Source organism: Lactuca sativa, chromosome 1, assembly GCF_002870075.4.
Source record: "Lactuca sativa cultivar Salinas chromosome 1, Lsat_Salinas_v11, whole genome shotgun sequence".
NCBI lineage: Eukaryota > Viridiplantae > Streptophyta > Magnoliopsida > Asterales > Asteraceae > Lactuca > Lactuca sativa.
Window position 1 is genome coordinate 212343256 of NC_056623.2, and position 20706 is coordinate 212363961.

The 20706-nt window shown below is 36.3% G+C and overlaps 2 protein-coding genes across 2 annotated transcripts; one reads left to right on the forward strand and one right to left on the reverse strand.

Annotated features, from left to right (window-relative positions):
- Positions 1 to 6869: 6869 nt before the first annotated feature.
- LOC111919186 (pollen-specific leucine-rich repeat extensin-like protein 2) lies at positions 6870 to 8276 on the forward strand. Its single transcript, XM_023914796.1, has 3 exons — positions 6870 to 7031; positions 7122 to 7769; positions 8031 to 8276. The coding sequence occupies exons 1-3, from the start codon at positions 6870 to 6872 to the stop codon at positions 8274 to 8276; spliced, it is 1056 nt and encodes a 351-aa protein (XP_023770564.1).
- Positions 8277 to 17821: 9545 nt separating this feature from the next.
- Positions 17822 to 19410, reverse strand: LOC111919183 (dof zinc finger protein DOF3.1). Its single transcript, XM_023914793.3, has one exon. It carries the CDS (start codon positions 19170 to 19172, stop codon positions 18384 to 18386), a length of 789 nt encoding a protein of 262 aa, XP_023770561.1. The 5' UTR covers positions 19173 to 19410; the 3' UTR covers positions 17822 to 18383.
- Positions 19411 to 20706: the final 1296 nt, after the last annotated feature.

The window sequence follows — 20706 nt, forward strand, 5'->3', positions numbered from 1 at the left end:
AGAATGAAGTATGATATCCATGGGACATCATCTTCATTAGGAAACCTTGTTTCAAGAGATTTGGGAAGATCATAGGTGCCTAAACCAGACATCTTTTGGGAGATATTCAAGATAGTTGATTTTAAGTCCTTAATATGACACCCAATATGAAATATTAAGGCTAGGACCCAACAAACTATTTTATAACTTAGAAGAGGTATGCCGTAATCCAAGCTATAAAATATTTGAAGGTAGGTGAATGACGATTCACCAATTTCCACCATGATAAACGAAATGTATTATTAGGTTTTAATTGGTTTTGAAACTCCTAGATCTTTGAGATTCATTGAACTTTTCAAAGGCATGTTTCAATCTCGAGTGTGCCCTTCAGGTTTTGTGACTAGGATGCCGAGGATCACAAAACAAGGTGTGATGTAACCATGCAAATCACTTGGTACCCTTAATAAATTACCCCTCAACCGATGTGCCGGTTAACCACACACGCTCCATCGATACTATGATAAATATTAAGTCACCCTTTACCTACCTTGTTAAGTCCAAGTTAGTGTGCCGGTTAACCACACACGCTCCACTAACGACTTAGACAAAGTGTAAAGTGTAATTTCATGGGTTAGCACCTTATTCACATTTTTCCTAAGTAACTAAGATTAGGTATTATTAAGAGTTTAGTTACTTAGTATTATCATTAATACTTTTAATGAAGGAGAATTATAGTCTTGTCAAACCCGTTCGGCTAACGACCCTCCACCGGTCAAGCAAGCGGTGGGTGAGAGTGGACACCCATTAAGTTGCCATTTTATAGGCAACAACCTTATACCCACCTTATAGATCGGCTTCGTGAATGAGGCGTACTAGCGGTAAGACTGACTTTACTCTTATACATATATATATTATTAACTTATAATATTATAAAGTATAAGGGATGAATTTTAACTTTTAAAATTCGAAGGGCTAACTTGGAATTAAAGTATTCATAAGGAAAACTTTTCAAATTCCAAAACTTGAGGGCAAGTTTTGAAACTATTCAAAACTAATTAATTCCATAACTTATGTGTTTAAAGTAGTTTTAATCCAAAAACTCTTCAAGTTCCATAACTTGAGGACAAGTTATGGAAGACTTTAAACTAATAAAAGAACTAACTTTTTTCTTTATTTTATAACTTATGGATTTAATTATGGTTACATATTTTTCTTTAATGAAGTGACTCTTGAACTTCCATAACTTGAGGACAAGTTATGGAGTCATAAAAAATTATTCAATGACACAAGACTCTTCATTTTGTAACCATTGCCAACTTTTATGAGTTTTATGAGTCTTAAATGTGACTTTTCATGTAACTTGAGGACAAGTTACACAAACACATTTTATACTCAACTCTTAGATTAAAATGGATTGCAAACAACTATTTCAATTAACTCTTCTATTAATCTAAGCAACTCATAAGAACAAGATAATTCAAATCAAACTTTTTCATGTAATTAGTCTAAACCTTAAACTAATACAAAACATGAATCTATTGACAATTATCTTTGAAAATGGATTAGCATGAACATTACCACATCAAAAAACACGTTTATAAGTTCAAAAACAACTTAGGGTAATGTTCGTAGTCCATTTCTAGCCAAAAAAGTCGAGTTTATGCTGTCTGGGGGTCCAACTCGTCGAGTGCATGAACCAACTCGGCAAGTTGGATCGAATTCATCAAGTTTTAGGCATGGACTCGCCGAGTCCTCTGATGGACTCGCCGAGTCTGATGATCAGACAGCACCAAATTCGTTTTTTCAGCTTCTATTGCTGGTATAACAAGAAAAAAACCAGGCTCTGATACCACTGTTGGGTTTTGAGCATTCTAACACTCCTAAGTGTACATGCCACCCTAAATACCTTGGATCTATGTTTTCTCTATTATACATGCAAATAAGAACATCCAAGGTATTATCCTAATCTAGCATACAAAAACTATGAATGTAACAAGATAGAATACATACCTCTTGATGTAGTTTGATGTCTTCAACTTTAAGAGCTTAGCCCCAATAGTGTGGAAGCCTCAAGTGGAATCACAAATCACCAAGACACCTTGGAATACTTTAGAGAATATGGATACTTGGTTTTCTCTTGTGAAATTGGCTAGCCCTTCTTAGTGTATCCACACTAGTGCCAATTTCACCAACCAAAGACATCTTCATATAGTATGGAGGATTAGGGTTAAACCCTAATACCCATGACCTTTCATTTCCTAGGATCCATGGGTTAAACACTCCATGGACTATCAATGAAAGCTTAGCCCAACCTAAATGAACTTGGCCCATTCCATATATACAAGAGTCCATATTTAATTAGTTCATTTTGATCACTTAATTAATTCTAAATTAATTCTTGATCAATACTAATTAAATAATATGATTCCATATTAATACATTAGAACTTATAATATATTAATATTAATCATAAACATACTATTCTCAAAAGATTATCCATATAAATTGTGTCGGTGAAGTGCAACCCAAATGGACCATGCCGGGTCGGGTCAAGTACATACCAAATATAGTTATGGACTTAGACATTAATCCAACAGAACAATCCAAAGGAACCGAAGATACAGTTGGAAGCCAACCTTCTGATGACCATCGTACTGTCAAGGGGGAGGGTTGCTCTCCTCATCATGATCAAGGTTTTTCTTTCCAGGAGGAGGACTCATCAACACATACTTCCACCTCCACTGAAACTCCAACAAATGAAGGAGGTACAAATACTGGTCTTGAACAGGAATCATTCTTCGAGGGGGAGAAAACAGTTAGTCAAGATGACAATCTATCTGAACTCGAAGAAGAAACTAATGCTGAATTGGATCCCATCTATGATCCAAAATTTCCTCCACTTGTGAAATGGACCAAAGATCATCCTCAGACTAAAATTATTGGGGAATCCTCTGAAAAAGTGTTGACACGATCTCAAATCAAAGCGAAACAGGCTGCTCTATTTTCAAAAGTTAAGTTCTGCATGTTCAATTCTTTCATATCCAAAATCGAGCCAAAGACTGTTAATTCGGCTCTTGATCATTCAGAATGGGTTCAAGCCATGCAGGATGAGTTAAATGAGTTTGAAAGAAACAAGGTATGGCGTCTTATTCCAACACCAAAGGAAGCTTCGATTGTCGGTCTCAGATGGGTATTCCGAAACAAGATGGACAAAGAAGGAAATGTCATTCGTAATAAAGCAATGTTGGTGGTCAAAGGATATTGTTAGGAAGAGGGAATCGATTATGAAGAAACCTTCGCTCCAGTGGCTAGATTGGAATCTGTTCGAATCTTCCTAGCGTATGCAGCTCACAAAAACTTTGAAGTCTATCAAATGGACCTCAAATGTGCCTTCCTCAATGGTGAACTTGAAGAAACCGTGTATGTTGATCAACCGCCGGGATTTGTAAACGAAAAGTATCCCGATCACTGCTATATCCTCGACAAAGCTGTCTATGGCCTGAAACAAGCTCCCAAAGCATGGTATGAAACTCTTACTCATTTTTTAAAGATGTATAAATTCTAACAAGGTTCGGTTGACCCAAACTTCTTTCGTAAGCGAGAAGGTAACCACCTTATGATAGTCCAAATTTACGTTGATGACATCATCTTTGGCTCCACGAATCCAAGCTTAACAGCTAAATTCTGAAAGTTGATGGAAACTAAATTTGAGATAAGCTCAATGGGTCCTATTAATTTCTTTCTTGGATTGAACATTAGACAGGGACCCGAAGGCATTTTTATTAATCAGGAAGCATATACCAAGACTTTGCTCACCAAGTTTGGAATGACGGGAGACTCCAACGTAAAAGCACCGATGGCTTTTGGAACGAAACTCACACCATCATTGGAGAAACCAACAGCTGATACAACGCTTTATCGACAAATGATCGGGTCTTTGATGTACCTTATAGCCAGTAGACCTGATATCATGTTCTCAGTATGTTATTGTGCTAGATTTCAAGCCAACCCTTGAGAACCTCATCTTCAAGCAGTGAAGAACATCTTTCGCTATCTGAAGCGAACCTCCTCTCTCGGTCTATGGTATCCAGCCAATTCTGGCTTTTTCGTGCAAGCCTTTTCAAATGCTGATCTAGGTGGATGTGGATAAGATCGTAAAAGTACCACAGGAGGATGTCAGTTTCTTGATGGAAAATTAGTAAGTTGGCAATCCAAGAAACAAACATGCGTGTCGTTATCCACTGCATAAGCTGAATACATTATTGCAGCATCTTGTACATCTCAAGTTGTATGGATACAGAGTCAACTCCGGGATTATGGATTAAATATGAAGAAAATCCCCTTGTACTGTGACTCTGAAAGCGCAATCAGAATTTGCCACAATCCAGTGCCACACTCGAAGACTAAGCATATCGCACTGAGATATCTTTTCATTAAGGATGATGTCGAAGATGGCAACGTCGAAATTCACTTCATCAGAATGACTGATCAACTGGCAGACATATTCACAAAGGCTTTACCTAAAGCAAGCTTCAATAAGATCTTACAAGGCCTAGGAATGATGCAAGCCGAGTCAGTACCGAAATCGCCTTCGCTCCCATACAGGTAACAAGCGAAATAGAGTGAACCTATATGAACCGAAATGAACCGAGCGTTCGGTCTATTTCGGGTTCGGTCCATTTCGGGTTCGGTCTATTTCGGGTGAAGTTGGTCCATGAACCGAGCGTTCAGTTTATTTCGGGTTCGGTCCTTCTGAACTTCCTTATTTTTTTTAGCAGGCGTTTCAAATGTATTCTTTTGTAAAAAAAAAATTCTCCTTTCCATTTCTAAAAATCCTAAAAATATTTTTTCATTCAATTGGTCAATTTTGACAAAAATCCAAAAACATTTTCTATGTTTTTACTATTTTCCGTATTTCTAACGTTTTTTTTAAGTGTGACTCTCAATGACGCATCTCCGGTAGGTAAATATTTTTTTTTATTAGTTAAGTGTCCCTAGAAGCATGCTGCTGTATGTAGACTCAAGCCTCAACTGATTCTGAGTGAAGCCTTAATAACATGATCTACACCAATCATGTTTTCCCAAACCAGGCTATCATGTTCACTCTAATCATGAGCTACCTTACTCTACCCACTGAGGTACATTCACTTCTTATACCATATCCATCATCTTTCTCCATTATATTTCGTTTCATCACAATAACCCCTAAGACTCTCAGTTTTAACCACTGAGGTTTATGGTTATACAAAATATGTGTTCATGATCTTAGTCTCATGCAACTATGTACTAAGTGAAACCCAAAATTCAACACCACTAATGAATTGAAGGTGAATTCAAATATTCAAGGTCTTACTTGTTACCCAACGGAATTTCTTTTTCTTTTTGAGTGATCTTTATGAGATTGCCTTTCACCAACATTTCTCTAACCCTAAAAGATCCAGTTTATTTTTTTTTAGATTTCTTAAATTCTCTCGTCACTATAAAATTATTTCTCACCTACTTGTTCAACAGATCACAATGACCTCACAAGTACTTCATTCTCTTTTCGATCTTATGTTGAGTATCGAAATTATGAATTGAAGCGAAAGCCACCCACTTTAAACCATTAAAAGATACCTTTCAAAACTTCTCAACAACTTTTTGATCATTATTTCATGGGAAACCAAGCAAGCACTTCAATGTGTCTCTCGACGTTGAAGGAAGTGATTTTTGCCTAGAATCAATTGATTTAAGTCTAAAAACGACATCACAGATAATCCCAAAACATTTGTTTTATTTCTTTATATTTTACACCCTTTGCACGAAAATTTTTAATTTTCCAAAACTCTAAGTTTTACACAGATTATCAGGGCACAAACACTCAAGCGTTGTCAGGTGAAATGATAGGGATGAAAGGTAGCTGACTTAGCAGAAATTCAAACGGTTTGGCGATTTGAAAAAGGTGATTTTATGAAAAGGCGTGAAAAAGGGGAAACGTTTTTCTCTCTCCTGCGTCATTTTCAGCATGCCAACTGTTCACACATCAATTCAAGCACGGTTTTAGAGATAATCCAAGATTTCAGCCGGATTCTTCTCTCTCTTCATTGTACGTATAAAAGGAATTGGAACGGGACTCTCTCAACCTTTATCACTTCCAAAAAGCTCTCCAAGAAACCCGCCTATTTTCTGCAACTGTTCATCATCACTCTCAAGCCCCTAAAATTGCAGATTCTTCATCTGTTCATGATACCTCAGTTCGTCAACCCCTACTCACAATAAAACCCCAACAAAACCTAATCATCGATCTTACTCCCTTCGTTTATGAGTCGTACATGTTGTATGTGGTTGAGTGTCTCAAATACTCTCCACTTGTCGATGCACTGACAAAGGTCGAAATTGTGCCAATGTCATTCTTATCCCATGTCTACTCCATGATGTTCTACGACAAAGCAAATAAGCGTATTCACTTTGAGCTTCACGATGAGAAGGTCTCTATCTCCAAGAGCCGATTATGTGCCCTAAACGGTCTCTCACAAGATCCGTCTCTGGTAAATCTTGACTCCATTACCACTGGTCAACTGTTTACCATTTTTTATCTGATGGGGTACACTGAAACCCTAACTACCATCATGAAGTTCAAGAAGTCCTGCCTTCCTCCTCAATGGAATGGCCTATTCACTCTCTTATTCAAGCGTTTATCTGAGCGAAGTGCTGGTTCTGACGGTGCTAGCAAAGCCTTTATGACGGTGCTGTATGGGTTGTACATCGGGCTCAACCTTGACTATGGGGTTATCATTTGGCAGCAGCTGATTTAAAGTCTACTTTCTTCATCAAAGCACTCAGAAATTTCATGTTGGCATTTCTGGACCCTTATCACCAAGTGGGCAATGGATCGAAATCGTGTCCCTATTATGGCGGATTCCTTGCTTTCCTCCATCGCCACCTTTCATACGACGAAGATCATCGTCACTGACCCCATGAAGTTTTCTTACATCGCCTCAATTCCAGAAACCATGCTTGGTTGTATCTCTGCAACCAGTAACCTACTTCATCAGTACAGGAAGCGTAAGGCTGTTGCTCAACGTGAACTTACGTCGGCGATGCTACGATCAACTGAAGAAGCTGATAAACCAGCCAAAAGGGGGAAGAAACCTGAATCATAGAAGGAGGGTCCTATAACAAAACCATCCAAGGGGCAGACCCCAAAGAAGAGGAAAAGTGATAAAGCTGCTCCTTCTCAACCTCAACCTAAAAAGCAGAAGAAGCCTGCTAGGAAACTTATTCTTCAGTCCTCAAGCAGTTCGAATTCAGAATATGTTCCTCCTAGGCAGAAGAACACTCGATCTTCAGATTCTGAGAACGAATGTTCTGATGAAGAAGATTCGGGACGAGGTGATACTCCACCTCGCTCCCCTACTCCAGAAATTCTGGTTCGTTCTTTCCCTCCTTCACCTCCACCTGTTACAATTCCTTCTTCTATCCCTCCTATCTCTCAAACAACCACTTCTCAACTCTTCACTTCAAAACCTATTCCCACTTCGATTTTCACAGATACTACCTCTACCACAACTACAAAACCTACCTTCACTATTCCCAACCCACCTGTAACCGAACCTACTTTTACAACCGAAAATCCACCAACAACCGAACCTCCTACTACATCTAAACACTTATCCCCCACACCTTCTACAGAAACAACACCAATTTTGGGCGGTGAGGACTTCGAGTTTGACTCTACATACTTCAGTCCTTATCGAGTCCAGAGTCAGGATGATGACGATGAGCCTATCACCAAACATCATCTCAAAGAGGTAAACGACAAGCTAGATCAACTGCTTTCCTCCTCTTCCTCCGGGGCTTATTCAGATGCTACATTAAAGGCCCTGTTCTCATAAGTTGTTGCAGAACATTCAGCCTCCTTGACTGCTGCAGCCAAGGCTATTGAAGCCTCCACTTCTCAGTGTCAACAGGCCTCTCGTGTTGTTGATGCCTCTACAAAGGAGTGCAAGGATGCGACTGCAAAAGTCGATAAACTAGTTTCCCAGGCTCACATCTTTTTAGACTCTTTGCAGGCTGCTACTGGCAAGAATGCTGTTACAGTTACTTCTTCTGTAGAAACTCTTCAACACACTCTTCAGTCTGAATGCTCGAAGGTTGAAGCAGCACGCCTTGCTATTCAACAGGCGAATGACGTGTTCCATGCTAATGTCAACGAATGCTTATCTCAACTACAAGCGGACTTAGCCATGGAAAATGGTGTTATGGATGAGCTTGCCAGACGAACAAATCAGCTTAAATTGCAAACTCATAAGTTGTAATCTGCTCATGCTGAGATTGATGACCTCAAGTCAGAGAGGGAGGCAATAAGGAGTTCTGCTACAGACATTCACTCCATCCTTCTTCATCTAATTGAAGGTCATGATCCCCTTGTCACTATCACCACCCGAAGGCATTTCGCAGACAAGCTCCGACCGGCACTAGTGTTCCGATGACTGGTGTCCATCCGTAACAAGGGGGAGAGAAAGAGTTCAAGCAAGAAAAGCAAGAAGCAAATCAACCTCCTCCTTCTACCTCCAATCCAGCCGCTGAACCAGGGGGTAATGAAGCTTCGGTCAGTAATAAGGAGAAGAAAAAGAAGAAAATCGGTGATGATGATACCGACAACGAAGAAGATGATGTCTACGTTGAAAATCCCCAGAAGCGTGTCCTAAAAGTTGATTCTTCAGAAAAACGAACTGATGAATTGTCTATGAAGGAGAAGGCTAAACTAGAACAGAAACGAAAGGAGGCGGAGCTTGTGACAACCCGAAATTTCCATTCTGAACAAACCATTTCAGGCCAATAGAAGTTAGAACAGTTTCAGTGAAATTCCAGACTTCGAGTATAAGTTTGGCAGTTTTTTAGGATTTACACTTAAGGAGATATCAGGAGAGTGGATGCACTAGGGTTTTGTGCAACACTGTTATTCCAACACTCTGCTATATTAGAAATCATTTCAGGAATAAAAATATTTTCTGCCAAAAAATATCTCAGGACTATAAATAGAATTCTGAACTAAATTGGTTTATTAGTTACATTTCATTTAGAGAAAAGTCAAAATTCTCTCTCACGGATCTTCGGGTTTTTATCCCAAATCGTGAGTATACTTCTCTAGTTGTCTTATAATGCTTATAATGTGCTTAATAACTTAGATTACATAGCAAATCTGTGAGATTCGGGAGTTTACCGCCCAAGAACTTTCTTGGAGAGTAAATTCCTATATGTGGCTTAAATGCTACCTAGTCTTTTCCCCATGATAAATAACGAACTTAGGCTTATTTTTAAATGTATTTGGGACTAGAAAACAATCCAAAACCCCAAGATTTTGGAGGTTACCACCCAAAAACACTTGGGGAGTAAACTCCATTTTAAGGGCCAAAAGTGTCCCAATGCCCCTCAAAGCCATGGAAATCGAACTAGAACCTAGCATTGCATGTTTTAGACCACAAATCAATTAAGATTCATGGCTAGAATTGAGTTCACGGCCAAGAGAGTTCTTGGGCCGTGAAATCCATTTTTAGGTGCCAAAACCCCCTAAAAACCTTCCTTAAGCCAAGAGGGTAATTTAGACAAGTACCCTAATGAGTTTTGGACTAGCTAACACACTTAGAACACCAAGAGTAAGGTGTTCATAGCCCAAAAGGTTCTAGGGTCGTGAACTCCATAAAATGGTGCCAAATAGTGCCATAAACTCTTCTAAAGCCAAGTACAAAAGCCTAGTTTAGTTCCTAGTTAATTTAGATACTTTAAAACACCATAAACACCCTCCCAAGGGAGTTTACGGCCGTAAACTCCAAGGGAATATGGTCCCAGGGCCGTAAACTCCTAAAAGGAGTTATATTATGCCCTAAACTCTTCCATAGACCAAGCCATTAAGTAGAAATGCTTATTAGGGCCTTACAGAGCATCAAACATTAAATCGACACATAAGTATGAGTTCACGATCGTAAACACATGATTTCACGGCCGTAAACTCATTTGGTAGTGTTGTTAGGGTTGTGAACTCCCTTATGGAGTTTTCCTTGAGCCCTACACACAATAGCTTCCCCTACAAACACTTAGATGCAACCCTAGAGGCTAATAACACTTGATAAAGGTGTTTAGCATGTCCTAGGGTGTCTTGACTTGTTTATTAGTTGTTTATAGACTAATTTGTTACATATATGTGAAATTATATGTTAACTAGGATCATAAGTGTGTTCAAGACTTCACATGACACCTAGCGGTCCTACCTCTTCAGTTCATCCGTATCACCCACAACAGGTGAGTTCATACCCCTTAATCAATGTTTTAAACTGTTTTTTAATGTTTTATGGGGGGGATACAAGTAGAATCATGCTACTTATTATATCAATCACATGTGATTAATAAGAAGCATTCAAATGACTTACTACTCATTAGCCGTTTTACCAAACAGTTTCCTTCAAATGATTTTCATAAACACTTTATATGTTTAAAACTCCTTATTACACTGTACATTTTACTCTGTATATTACATTTCAAACCTATTTACAATTATGTTTCAAACAAATGTTTCTTTATACTAATCCGTTTTATCAAACCCATGCCTTCAAAACCGTTTTATAGATCGACATCAAGTTGATCTTTTCTTAGAAAATATTTATGTTCAAAGGTTTTTACAAAACTTATTTTATGATTTTATTATAAATTGCATGCCTCTATATGTATGGTAATATAAATGTTTAAAAGACTTAGGAAGGCTATCCACCCTATTTCCTTTTCGCGCTTGAGATGTGGTCTAGTGGGATATCGGGTACCGTCCGAAGGTCGTTTCAATATTAGTTATATATCATGTGTACATATATATGTCACACCCCAAAACCTGAACGGCAGAAACATTCGGGGGCGGATGACTTCATGTGGTAACGTAACAAATGAATACATAGTAAAGAAAGCAATACAACCATCATATATATAATTGAAAGTTTACATTTGTCAAAAGTTACATGTTCAAAACCAATTACAATATGATGTCAAAAGTACGAGATTTAACTGGCGCCGCAGCATCCTTTCAACAAAAGCATAATGATACCTGAAATTACTGATTCCCTGGGACATACAAGTAATTTTGAAAGAGTGGATCATCATTTAAGCTGGTGAGTTTCATAAGTATTTAAATTACAATGTTTGTATGAAATGAAATGTTTTGTCTTTGTTTGTTTGTGTTTAGAAAATCCTATATTTTCTACTAGTATAAAAGTAGCCTTCACTCAAGACCAATGTTTGTTTCTAAAATGTATGTAAGTGTAAAATAACCAATGTGTATGAAAAACCTTCTAAATCAATGCATTTTTAATACCCCATGTGAGTTTTATAACCATACTATTGACTCGGAATGCCTATACACAACGTTCTTCAGGCGTTGGAATGTTATGACGTTTGTCACCCCAAACGGTGGACTGCAGCTAACAGTCAGGGAGCGGGTTGTCAAGCCCGTATAGATCTATACACAAACACCATGCTCCCCCTCCAAGGGATTCTGGTATATAATACAGGACTTGAAATGTGTACTCGAACGTACACGAAGTTAGTGTCTCACAAAACCGTGGTATAAAAACAGATCTACTTGTTAAAATGTTACGTTTGTTCTTGTATACGAAAGTGACTTCTTGAAATTCATGTTTCTAGTACATAAGAGTTAGAAATTTGTTCGTAAAACTATACCTATTATAGTTTTCTAAAAGTGTGTCTCGTTTGTTTAGAAATACCTAGAAAAGGAATCATTTGCTATGAAAGCATAGATTTTTGGTGTAGAGTCTATGATAGACAAGTATACATATAATCTAAGAAAAGTTTAGTTTATGCATGCATTACAGCAGTTTATTTTTCAAAAGATAGAATGCTATTTTAACATATGTTATATATATGAAAGTTCCTTATAAAGTTTGTAAATCGCATGTCATTTGGATATATGAAAGCATATAAAAGAGTTCTTTATGTAACACACGATAATACTCGTGTGTTTTACTTGTAATCCCCCCTTGAAAGCATATAAAAGAATTTATAGAACATTTAAAAGGTAAATTAAGGGGTATGAACTCACTTGAAAGTTTGAAGATAGCGAGATGGAAAACCGGGCAGAGTTTCGTCTCGGGAAACGGATTTTTCTCGGGATTCTCGGGAATCTCGGGAGTAAAATCGACCCTCGGGACTTCAGCAAAAAGACCAGAGCTTCGGGTTTGAACGGGCACGGAAAACGAGGCAATATCGTGAGAGAAAGGAGAGAAATGAGCATTTTTCTCGGAAGCCTTCGCATGCTATTTATAGGGGGGTCTGAAAAGCCTCGTACGCAAGGTGTACGCTCATATGCAGCGCGTACGCGTACGTCATGCATGACCGAAGCCTCGACTGCCTCGGCTTCGGATGGGACGGATCAGACTGGCGGGTTCGAATGGGACGGCGGGTCGGACGGGTCGGTCGGACGGGCGGGTCGGACGGGTCGGTAGCCTCGCATAGGGCGACGTGGACGATCAGAGGCCAAGGCCCTCGGTTACGCAGGGCATACAGGGGTACGCAGCGCGTACCTCGGATGAGGACGCTGACTCCTCTTTGGATAATGCTTGATTTTTGAATTAAATAAATATATAATTTATTTAATAAACTTCAAAAATTCATATCTTCTTCATACGAACTCTGTTTTCATTCCGGCCAAAAGTCGCCCGATTCCGAAATTATTTAATAAACTTCAAAAATTCATATCTTCTACAACTTTCGTTAAGACTCTGTTGGCAAATTCCGAAATTATTTTTATTATTTATTTTATAACTCATCATGTTTAAGGAATTTCTTCAAAAATTCATAACTTCTTTATCTGACGTCGGTTTTTGCCAGACTTTTTACCGCTAAAATACCATTGTCGAGACCTTCGTTTCTCGTTTAGGTCATTCCGGCCAAAAGTCGCTCGATCTCCGATTTGAGTTTTTAGCTGTCTGTTGCTAAGCTAAACTTGGAAAAATCATAACTTCAATATACGAAGTCGGATTTGGGCGTTCTTTTTACGTACGATAATGGTTTAAAGACATTTAAACATAGAAGGAAATTAATTAGAATTATTTGGACATTTTATTATGAAAGTTAATTTTATTAACTCAAAAGTGGTTACAATACTTGACCCTTTTAGGTCATTACAAAGAGTTGAACTATCGGGTTGTCACAATATAGTCATAAAAGGTCTTTCCAGTTCATCCAATGCCCTTGGATAGCAAGGGTATACATCCATGTTAATACGTACCGGTTATATTACTAGTAAGATACCATATGGGTAGTTTAGGAAGATACTAGAACTATTACTAGAACGCGATATCACACAATGAGTCAGCTCATTCATGAGTCAATACTTGCTAGATAGAGAGAACATACATTACAGCTAGAACACTTTCAGTACATTACTATTAAATTACATAATTACGTTTACATAGAGATTTTGTTATAAGCATGCCTATATTTGTATAGTTATATAAGTAATGTTTAAAAGACTTAGGAAGGCTATCCACCCTATTTCCTTTTCGCGCTTGAGATGTGGTCTGGTGGGATATCAGGTACTGTCCGAAGGTCATTTAAACATTAGTTATATATCATGTATACATATATGGACATAATAGTTCCTTTCAGTCAGTCAGTGCCTTTGGGTAGCAAAGGCATGCGTTCATATACTTTTACATGATTACGCTTACATAAGTAAAATTACACGATCACACTTACATGAGTACGCTTACATATACATAGAACAGACATCACTAGGTGCTATAGCATGGAACCAGTTCAGGATCTAACTATACCGATGAATCACAACGCAATTATGATCATTATATCGAGTATAGATGATCATAGTAATGTGGATGCTCATGGCTTGCATACATGCAGGGCTCGTGGGTAGGTCCCAAAATCCCTTTGATAGTGGAGCGTATAGTCTGGGATCCAGACATCACATTATACCTTATCCGTCAAATAAGGCAGTTGAGTACCGATGTAGTTACTTATATCAAATACTACAGTACTTAGAAGAATTACCCTAGACTTTAGGTAATTGGTACGGTTGTAGTTTAACGCTCCACCATAGTACTATTTCTTTTTCCCATTACATTCACTTCGTGAACATTTATACGACGCACAGTAATGTAGAAACTATCTTTTTGATTAATGGTAGTCAGACTTGGGAAAATACACACTCTTACAAGAGACACACACATACACTAGATGCCTTGGTAGAAGGCTACATTAACTTAATGTAGATTTATCATTAACTTAATGTCTACTTTCATGATCTATCGAGTAAGGAACAACTAGGTAGATTCATTTATTGCGATTATCACTAAGTTTTAGTCTAATATTTATTGCGATTAATTATTAATCCAGATTTATCATTAACTTAATGTCTACTTTCATGATCTGTCGAGTAAGGAACAACTAGGTAGGATCACATCTAAGGTAGGGTCCGTTTGGTATACGAAGTATACTGTTTGGAAATCCTACTTTAAACACCTCACTAAATCACAGCCTAAACATCATCCCCCGTAAGTAGTCAATATGTATAACAACTTGGAATCACTGATAAATATTGTTTATAGGTTCATAATCACGATAACGAAATTAAACATAAGTTATACTTTAAGTAACGTAAGCATAAATCACGTACAATGGAGTTTAGCGAGGAACCAGGCTCTGCGTCAAGAGAACTTCTGAGTCGAAAGCTCTTCTTCTCGCGGCCATCTGGCACTCCGAGACTCGCTACTAACACCTAGGAGGTTCTAGGGAAAGAAAAAGAGGCTTTGGGGTGTTTCAGAGAGAATTGGATACAAAGATTTGAGAAAAATGAGTGAAAACGCCTCCTATTTATAGGTTGTCAGCACCCGCGTACGTTGGGCGTACTCAGTATGATGGCCGTACTCTGAGCTACGCTGGGCGTACTCATGCGACATGTCACAATCAGATGCAAAGCCGTGGGGAAGAAGGTGTGATGGTGTCACATGTCACTTGTTGGTTAATCCCAAAAACTAATAATTTTCCAAAATCTTTGACTTTCGCATACGTTCTCCGTTTTTTACGTTCCTTATATCCATGCAAAGGTAGCGAGTGATCTACAACTTTTGTTTAGACTCTGTTGGCTAATTTTGACTTTATTTTTAAAGGTATATTTTAACAGTCTTAGACAGTTAATGTCTGTTAAAAATTCATAATTTTGTCATTCGACGTGTGATTTCGAATGTCTTTATATCGTTGAGCTCCTTTTAACGAGATCTTCAATTCGCGTTTAGGTTGTGTCGGCTAATAATCGATCGATCTAAAAATCGATTTCTGAGTTGTGTACTGTTACGCTAAAGCTAAAAGGTAGTCCTCAAACAAAGTCAGATTTGGACGTTCTTTTTATGTAGTTTCTCAGTTTAACGGTCACTATGACTTTTGTTTAGATCTCTAAGGGTAAAAAGTAGTATATCAGAAATTCACTTTTTACGATACGCGACGTTGTACCAGTTTTATCACAAAACCTTGACCGGTTATAACCTCTTTGTTATAAGTCAGATTTCAGTGTTCTTTATATGTACAGAATCTTTGTGACATATACTATATACTTTGATTAAGATTATTTATTCCAAATAATCTTCTATCAAAAAAGTCATATTAACGCCTATTCTCTAGATTGACTAGCTCGAATCTGTGGGCGTTATAAAATTGGTCAAAAAAGTCAATGATCACCGGTCCACCTCGTCGTGGTCTAGTTATGACAAAGCAGTCATGTGACCTCCTCGTCCACCGTGGCATCGAAAGTCCTTGAATGCGTTGTGGTTTGTCTGATAGAAAAATACATTTACTAAACTCTTAATCTATTAGCTCCAAGTCTCATACTTCCCAAAAGGTTTTATACTATCTCATGGCCCATAAAAATCATAAGTTTATAGACTTGCATGCCCAATGCAAGTGTGACAACATCTTAGGTTATAAATGGTGAAATATGGTGAAAGCTCTATGCATGGCATAAAATGGAGACTAAACTTAGATTCATAAAACCATTTACTTCTAAAACCATAAAGTAACAATAAATTTGTATGGTTTATCCATGATTTCATCAAAATTACATCTAATTCTCATGAACAAGACCAAAACAAGCTTACCTTCTTAGATCTATGGAGTAAGAAACATAAAAATTAAGCCTAGAAGACTTACAAAGATGCAGATGAAGTTAATATAGCTAGACTATAAACACACAACGCTCCTGAAACTCTTACTGGTTGCTTATTTCCTTCTAATTCTCAAAAATCAGAAAGAACTCAAGTGTGGGGGAGAGGAGATGCTTAGGGGGCTAGGGTTTTCGAAAAAAGATGATGAATGACGAGATTCTTTGAAAACCTAGAATTTAATGATGTATATATAGGCCCAAAGCCCAAAACCTAGGGTTATGTATAGATAATGGCGTCACACTGCATTAATTAAATGATTATCGCGTTGTGGTCACGTGGCAGTATCGTGCCGTGGTTACATGGAAGTACCGAGTCATGGATATTCAACCACACCACCGCAGAACAAAAACCTTCAAATCCAAATTAAATTTTGTAACATGCAGATAATTATTTCATACATGCGATTGGGCGTTTTATATATATATATATATATATATATATATATATATATATATATATATATATATATATATATATATATATATATATATATAGAGAGAGAGAGAGCACGTTTTTCCAGACATAAAAATGTGTCTACTTTGGCAGAACTTCCTTTTCCACATTACCTGTGTACCAGCACCACCCGATTACAAGTGCAGTGTACATAAAGCTTCCATCGTGCAAGCTTCCAAGACAGCACTCAGTTTCGATTATACTGTACTATATTCCAGGTAACAGTTAAAAAATCCAATTAAATCCATCTTGATATATTCCTAGATTTGCAGATTCTTTGTTAGGGATCACGTGAGCACACGACATACATAGGTTATTGTACGTCACAAATACATGCAGAAGCATTATCATAAAAAGAAATTCTTTACCGGATACCATTAATTATTAAAAACACACTAAAACATCATTAATTAAAATTCGTACTACTTCAGAAAAGGAGACGGTCACATGAAACTTTCATCACATATACATATATCATATTTCATCTAATAGTCTCGTAGATATAATAAAATTATTACCACGCGCATACATATAGTTAATCATACCTATGCAGAATAAAGTATTCCACATGGTTATTTAATTTTGTAATTAGGAATACTTTACCCCTCACTGTTAAGTGTTTAATGTTTATGATAAAGATATTCACAATGAATTAAACTTCATAGAATATAATAAACTGTTATATCTTTGTTTTTTTAAATTTCATACAACTCTATCAATTTTTTTATAGTTTATTGAACTTTATAAAGTTCAATTAAAATTTACAAAAAATAATTTACAATATATATTTAGGAATTAAAAGCTTTTCTTTTTCTCATTGAAAAATACCATTGAACTACAAATCCATTGGATTATGATGTGATATCTTATTATGATAGAGTTTAATATCATTGAATGACAAATAGATTTGTCAACTGTCAAAATTCATTGAATGCCAAGAGTTGGTTACATAGTAGCATGAAATGTGTTATTACTTCCAAAGGAATAAAACATATAATAGGATTATTTCATACGTGTAAAACATTATGCTCACTTCATCGCAAGTTAAAATAAGTGCCGATAATTAGATATTTATATGTAATATCTCAAATGAGATACATTTTCTCCATTGTAAAACGTACCGTGATGCAAGGGTGCCTTTACTATCATGTATACCTGTATACTTCATAAGTAGGAACATTAAATATAAATATATAGAAATTTCAAGATAAAAGCTAAAAAACTAACAACATGTAACCACACTAAAGAAGTGATAAATTCCAACAAACCTAACATCTACTATCATGTATACGTGTATACTCATTCTTTCCCTCTGAAACCAAACAAAGAAAACCCTAGAATATGAATCCACATAAAAAGTAAAACAATACAAAATGAGAAAACAAACAAATTAACACCCTCTTCACCACCCCAAACTCCATGTTTAATACTTATATACAGAAGAAGGAAGATAAAACTCACTGTATATTGTACGTAGCCAGTTTCCTTTTCTGTCCTAGAACACATTAACTTCTTCTTCTTCTTCTTCTTCTTCTTCTTCTTGATTGAAAAAGCTGAAGGCGAAGATCCACTATGATCTTCTAAATGTTTTAAGAGGGAGTTTCCGGTAAAAACAAAATTAAACAAATAAAAGTTTATCCAAGAGAAAGAAAAGAAGTTAAAAAAGAGACAGTAAAAAAGAAAAAGGAGAATATTAGAAGAAAAACGTTTTGGTTGGTTTTAATTTATTGGGCTTAATTAGATCAAGGAAGCAACTGAAGAATCAATATTGCTTGTAGGATCAAACCATCCACCACCACCACCACCACCACCTCCACCGCTAGTGGTGTTCCATATAAGTGAATTTGGATCAGATGACGCCATAGCTTCGATTTGATCATCGTTGTTCTTGCCCTCAAAATGGTTATTCCATTCCATATATCGTTGTGGTTGCTGGAAGCCTGAAATTAACAGAGAAGCCATGGTAGGAACACTATTTGAGCTACAAGTAGAATCAGCAAACACCGACGACGGGTAGCTTGATAGAAATAACGATGAATTATGTGACTGATTCATAGAAGAGAACCCTAATCCAAGATTACTTCTTTGAGATTGAGAAAAATCACACCCAGAAACAACCGTCTTGAAACTTTCATAATTATGGTTTTGTGGCACGAACCCATAAAAAGAAGAATGGTTATCAAAATTAGGTTTACAGTTAGGGTTAGGGTTATTGTCAACTGGTTGTGAATTGGAAGGAGCATGAGTAGTCGCTGTCGGTAGCATCTTGAACACTCTCTTGTTTTTCCTGCAACCACCACCCACAGGAACATTTCTCAAGGTGCCACCTCTAGTCCAATACCTCTTACAAGCTTTACAGAAATGTCGTGGTTGTGACAAACTATAGTTGTTGTAGTAGCAAAACTTAGTGTTTGACGAATCGCATCGTGGGCACTTCAAAGCTTGTTGCTTCTGGCACTGCTGCTGTTGTTCTTGATGATGATCAATAACTATCGGTTTTTCCATTTCACAAGCTTCGGAAGCCATTAATTTTATGTTCTCATCTACCTATCGATGCAGCACTTTAGAAAAAATTTGAACCAAAACAAGCAAAGAATGACAAGGGTGAAAAAGAAGAAACAAGGATGGGAGATAGATACTGTTTCCAAATGCAAGAAAACAAAAGGAGTGGTCATGTTTTGTTGTCAATATAATTAACTACTGAATAATTAAGACACAGAAAGAATGTGTAGCCACTCGTTAGGATTTGAAGATATTGCTACAGTTGATTTAGAATGTACAAAACCCAAAACTGATTTGAATTTGGATTCTTTGGAACAAACAGCAAACAGCCAAAGAGCAGGTGATCCAGTTGTACTTATTTCTTAGGTGTATGTATCACCGTATATACACACTCACACAAATATATATATATATATATATATATATATATATATATATATATATATATATATATATATATATATATATATATATATATATATATGAGAAAAGTGAATATACCCTTAACGGTATATTAGCTTAGGTAGTCAGCCATACTATAATAAGTCATTTTGTTTAATATATTCGTTATAATGTTCTTAAACTTCAACTTTAACTTGATTTACTTTCAAGATATTCGGAATTTCTCTACTATATTTCTCTTACATCACATCTTTTTTTCGAACACTATTAGGTTATATATATTATAGTTGAAAATGAAAAACATGTAAAAGGAAGATAAATGTGTAATTTATAAATATTTTGGAAGTAATCAAATTAGAAGTTAAAGTATAAGAACATTGGAGAATTAGAATGTATTATATGATACAAAACGATGTAGTATAGTGAGTTTGGGTACCTAAGCTAATATACCCTTAAGGGTATATTTAGTTTTCCATATATATATATATATATATATATATATATATATATATATATATATATATATATATATATATATATATATATATATATATATATAGGCTTAGGTTATTTTATTCGAAATAATTATTGTGCTATAGTATACATAAATTTGGGCCAATCAAAATTACTTATTTTAAGAAAGTGATTAATACATATTATTGAATTAAATTTAATTGAAAATACCATCTAATTTAACTAGAAGGGTATTTTAGTGAATTAACATAGATTTAATAAATAAAATTTGCATATCGTAAGGGATCATAGATTCTATTAATTTTAAAAATCCAATTTTACAAATTATAAGGTTTTTAATTCGAACATTCTGACAAAATATGTTTGAGTATCTTTAAAAATAAAAATATTATCGTATCATCAATTGAAGAAATTAAAACAAAAATTATATTAATTCTTATAGAATACATGTAACAATTGCTAAGAATTACATTTATTGTTAATTGTTGGGTTGAAGATTCGTTTAAGTGTTGCGTCATTGGGCTCGGTTATTAGTCCAATAGTTTTGCACTCCGGTTTGGGCCTGTCCAACCGTGAGCCTGTTAGGTTTACTATATAAGAATATGCTTGCATGCATATTAGCAAAAGATAGAGAAGTAACGATCTAGAATACAATAGAATTACGATAGGTTTTCTTCATCGT